At 35.9% G+C, this 5,373-nt stretch overlaps 1 protein-coding gene across 1 annotated transcript; it reads left to right on the forward strand.

Moving 5' to 3' along the window:
- The first annotated feature begins 1,760 nt into the window (after window positions 1–1,760).
- LOC145117583 (uncharacterized) lies at window positions 1,761–3,227 on the forward strand. Its single transcript, XM_079053885.1, has 3 exons — window positions 1,761–2,061; window positions 2,230–2,414; window positions 2,629–3,227. Exons 1-3 carry the CDS (start codon window positions 2,055–2,057, stop codon window positions 3,157–3,159), a joined length of 723 nt encoding a protein of 240 aa, XP_078910011.1. The 5' UTR covers window positions 1,761–2,054; the 3' UTR covers window positions 3,160–3,227.
- Window positions 3,228–5,373: the final 2,146 nt, after the last annotated feature.

The following is a 5,373-nucleotide window of genomic DNA, read 5'->3' on the forward strand; positions in this document are numbered from 1 at the left end:
AGGCACTAGAAGTGGTTTGACGTCATAAGGATCAAGAGATCAACAATTATGGAATTTTTGGTTTTGTCTCAACTAATTACACGAGATGTGTCATTATTCCTATATATTTAATGGCTATGTAAGTGTATAGGTCATCAAAAATGTGATTTTTCATCTAAAATCAACATTATGTATTGATGATATGACTTAAACGCCTCCATAACCAATCCCAATGACTTAAAATGGTTAGATATCATTTAACAACATTTTTAAACACATATAATACTTCCAAATCCATTAGAAAACAATATTTTCACATAGTTTAAAGATTCAAATATGATGATCCAATGGTTTATGACATGAAAAACTAAGGCTTTATGTGAATCATATGTAGTTCAAAATGAATTGTAATTTGCAAATCATCATTGGATCATCTTCAAACTTAAATATGGTGGACATTATGAGTTAGATTGATGACAATGGTTGAAGTTTAAATTATTCCAAAGTTAGATAATGTCACATTTACAACTCAAATCATCAATGAAGCTATTAACTAACTCAAAAAACTATATTTGATCAACATGAGCAATTATCAACATATGGTGCATTCATTTCTTCCAAATGAGTTTAAAAAGTTAAAACAATGTTAGATCATGGATCAAACGCACATATAAAGGTCAATATTCAAATCCACCATTGTTAAGGTTTCAAAACCCAAAATGACATTCAAGCTAATCAAGCCATGCATGAGTAATCTGACTTTAGATTCATAAACAAATAGTTCAAACAAAGCTATGGACTCAATCCTATCCTCCTAGACATCACAAATTCGGATTTGGGGAAATCCAAAATCCTAGATTAGAAGAAGGAATTGTACCTTCTAGTGTCTCAAGGATGCAATTCAAGCTTCTATTCTTCAACTACACTTCAAATCCATCTCTAATTCTCCTCATAGCTCCAAAATTGGCATCAAGCTTTCCGATGGCTTCCCAAAACCGTTAATATGTTTGACAAAACTAGTTAGCAGTTGAAAGTTAGTAGTTGTAGTTTTTATTTGTTTAGAAGTGTCTGAAAAAAGTGACCGTAAGCTTTTAAAATGTGTAAAATCACATAAAATCAAAAGGCTAAAAGTTACTAAAATATAAAAGCTATTAGAAGATTTTTTATTAAATTAAAACTAAAAGCCAATACTTACAAGATACTTACAAGTTAAAAGTTAAAAATTACTAAGAACTTCCAAAAGTTTGATGCCAAACATCCTTACGCCCACCGGTATCCCTCGCTGTTCTTGTTGCATGTATTGGTTTTTCGTTCTTGTTGCATGTATTGGTCTTTCTATTTAAAGTTTTTTGTTTTTATGTTTCAATCATCTGATTTTGTAATAAATACAAAAATTTATAATTTTTTTAATCTTGATCATCTAATAAGGTGTTTGGGATTGTGTATTGAAAGTCCGCATACACTTATCACTTGTTAGTTTACCAAGAAGCCATTCAACTATAAAAGTATTTGGAAATTCAATTCAAAATGGCTTTTAGCTTTTCCACACAAGTTTTGAAGAAGCCACTTTTTTCAAACTTTTTGAAACTCGGTACGTTTGAATCACAAACACCCCTAAATGTAACTTACACGATACATTTTATTGTAATATGATCTTTAACCAAATTCAAATTTACATATTTTAATATCTGACTTAAAGATTGCAAACATTTATAGAAGGAAAAGTAGGACTACAACGCCTTGTAGTTCCATAGTTTCATCAACCATTCATACTCCTAAATGGTATCTCGATTAGTCAATTTCATATTGGATGAATCAAACGACTATATACTCGGCTTCTTTTTCCTAAACGAGAGAATTTACCAACAATGTATCTTCGTCTTTTTACTTCCAACCATACTCGGCGCTAAATCACCCTCGGAATCCAGACCTGATACGTAATACTGCAAAACCCTAAATTCTTACATCCCTGTAGCAATAATGGAGTTCAGGGTGCCAGGATTTAATAAAATGCAGCACAATCAAGTCTAGCATACACTTTCTTCATTAGCTTCTTCTAACCATACTAACTTGCAATGGAAGGTACGCAATCATCGATCATATTCATTCGATTAACTGTTCAATAAGTTCCGCAAATCAAATATCATTATTCGATTTGTAGATTTTTATTACGATTTCATCGAGTGTAGTTGAAAATTACATGTGCGATGGTTTACTTGAACATAAATCTTGATGTGTACGATTTTTCAGGAGGACCGATGTGTACGCGAGAGGCGATTCAGCGTGAACTTGAGAAAGAGATGATACGGGGGATGATTATAGCAGAGGAAGTTGAGCGTCTTCACGTTTTGGAAGCAGAAGTGAGGAAAGAATTGATGATTGGACGAGAGATAATGGCAATGAAGAACGGAAAGGGATTTTCATCGTCGTTTATGGTGAGTAATCCTTGTTCTTTCTCTAGGTTCATGCGTCATTCACGAATCAGTACTTTATTCTGGTTAAAATCTTCTGAGTAGAATAGTTTTCTTCCATTAATGTACAGAATTCCATCCAAGATTCTAATTCAAGTAGCTTTTGGGGGCTTTTACCTTTTCAGAGATTTCAGTTTTTGGGTTTTTATGTAATTTCATACTGAGTTTCTTATTACAGCCAACCACGTCTGGAGCTGGACATAACCCACCACCATCATTACATTCAACCGAGCTTAATTCCTACAGTCAAAAGAAGAATATAGAGTGGAAATGTCCGGTCTGTAAGGTTAGTGCACCATGTGAGAATGGTTTCCTGCAACATCTTGCAGGAAAAAAACACATGGCCAAAGTGGCAACTATCAATTACTCATCCAAATGGACATGTCCAATCTGTGAGGTTAGTACAACGTGTGAGAGTGGTTTACTTGATCACCTTAGAGGAAAAAAACATAAAGCCAATATGGAGTCTTTGAGAGGTTACAACAATGGTAAAAGTAACAAGTCTGTTGAGACACATGAGCCATTTGTGATTAAGAACTTTTTAGAATATGTTTCAAATGATTCGAAAGAAGATACAAAGAAGGAAATGGAGTGGAGATTTCGGATCTGTGAGGTGATTGCAACAAGTGAGATTGATTTACAGAAGCATATTGCGGGAAGGAAACATAAGGCTAAGGTGGTTACTTTAGGAAAAGGAAAAAACATTTAAAAAATACTTGTTGACTATAAGTTTGATTTGAGTTTTGGTTCTTTTTGTTGTTTGCAAATAAGTTTTTTCTTTTTCATGGGCTAATGTTGTAGGCTTGATAGATTGAACTACTTTAATATTGTAAAAATATATTGTTAAGACATATTCACATTTAAGCAAGTTTAATTAAAGTATGTTTGACAAAACTAAGGCTTAAAGGAGTGGGACCCTTGCTAGCAACTCGCTACACCACCCCCTAAGTTATGCTACCAGCCTCGCTAAGAACATCTTGCCAAGGAACCAAGGAACCAGAGGGAGGGAGCGGCAGCGCCCCTGGGTCCGGGGTTTCCAAAGGAGCAGCGCCCCTTTGGCGGGGTCTAGGGGCAGCGCCCCTAGCGGGGTCCAAGGGGCAGAGCCCCTGACTTGCTTTCAATTCTTGAGGGTGATTATGGTAAAACTAACGAAACTCGTTAGTTTTGGTAACCCTAAATCCTCATTAAAATCCGGATTACCCTGACTTGCTTCCAAAGGAATCCATAGCGGCCCAACCCTAATGAAACCCTAATATCGTTTATTATATAAACGACTCTTCTTTTCAGAAGAGAGATACGATCTGAAGCTCTCGGTTTTCATCATACTTTCACAGAATCCTATAGCATATTGGCTTACGATTTCTGTGCCTAGAATCGTAAGTGTCCACTTGGATTATCCTAGGCTGAATTTCTTGTAACCCAGGCATAGGGTAGAAATATGTGACAACCCGGAAAAAATTTTAAATTTAAAGCCCAGTCAATCAACTCAAATGAGTGTCAAATTCATTAGTACTGAGTTCTAACTCGGTTAAAGGTCTTTCTAAGGAGTTTAGGCCTAGTACACTTAAGGAATAAGTGTTGGAATTTATCTGCTAAAGGCCACAGTACAAGAATCAGGCCCTAAACTCCATCAAATGGAGTTTACGACCGTAAACATGGAGTTTACGGCCGTAAACTCATGTAGGCCGTAAACTCCTCCATATAAGTTCATTTCCTTCACTTTTCTTCACTCTTTCACTTTCCCCTCAAGAACACATGAGTTTTCTCTCAAATCCTGATCTTCATACTTGATCTTCAAAAATCATAAGTGTTCTTTCTCTAATTAGTTGTTAATCCTTCTTAACTAGCTTCATCCTTATGATTCATCCATGGAAATCATGTTTTCATAGATCTTCAAGTTTCACCAAGAACACCAAGAACACACACTAGTGTTCTTGGCCAATATCAACCATTTCAAGCTTCTAGATCGTAAGTACACTTCCCTATACTTCATATCTAGTTAGTATCCATGCTTAGAGGCTTGAAAACATCAAGAACACAAGATCAAAGGGAGTTTACGGCCGTAAACTCCCAAGACTGTAAACCCCTTTTTGGTGGCCATTAGGGCCATAAACCCTATAGGATGCAAGGTAAGTGACCCAGAACCCTTCCTTGAAGTGTATAGGACCTTAAACATCGAAAACATCAAGGACCATTAGAGTTTACGGCCGTAAACTCATGTAGAAATGGTCCATGGGCCGTAAACTCTACAAAGGGGTGAAATGTTGCCACAATCACTTCTTAAGGCTTAGACTTGAAGTTAGGATGCTTCCTTATGACCTTTAAGACTTCAAAACACAAAATGGTAGAAGTACCATGAGTTTACGGCCGTAAACTCATGGGTTTACGACCGTAAACTCTAAGGGAGTTGGTCCCTAAACCGTAAACTCCAAGGGAGTTGGTTCCTAAACCGTAAACACATGTTAGTGCCATTTCACTTTCCTTTGATGAATCACATGTGATTCCAACACTTGATCAAGGTGTTTCCTAGTCCCGGAAGGTGTTTCCTTTCATATAGTTGTTTATAAACACTATATTCATGTCAATATGTGTCCGTATATGTCATTTAGGACTTATTGTGTCTCGGGACTTCATTCGTGGAACTTCTCATCCTTACATGCATACCCGTTTGAATCACCCACATCAGGTGAGTTCATACCCCGTAATGAATCTTTTAACTGTTTTAACTGTTTCAAGGGGGGGGGGGGGGAATACAAGTTGAACACAATGATAATTGTGTAAATGTTTGTTATAAACATCTTTCAAAATGTTACTTATGTCATTTGTAAGTCGTCAAAACATTTCAAAACTCTTTTAAAGTTATGTTACTTTCTAGTTATACAAAACTTTGTTTTTAAAGTACAAACATAACTTAGTAGATAAA

The sequence above is a fragment of the Lactuca virosa genome, chromosome 5, assembly GCF_052849685.1.
Source record: "Lactuca virosa cultivar CGN04683 chromosome 5, Lactuca_virosa_CGN04683_v6, whole genome shotgun sequence".
Classification (NCBI taxonomy): Eukaryota; Viridiplantae; Streptophyta; class Magnoliopsida; order Asterales; family Asteraceae; genus Lactuca; species Lactuca virosa.

What these genes read in the sequence shown, in the direction of transcription:
- LOC145117583 (XM_079053885.1), top strand. An exon ending in GATTTTCATCGTCGTTTATG is followed by an intron (nt 2,415 to 2,628) that starts GTGAGTAATCCT and finishes TTCTTATTACAG; the next exon opens with CCAACCACGTCTGGAGCTGG.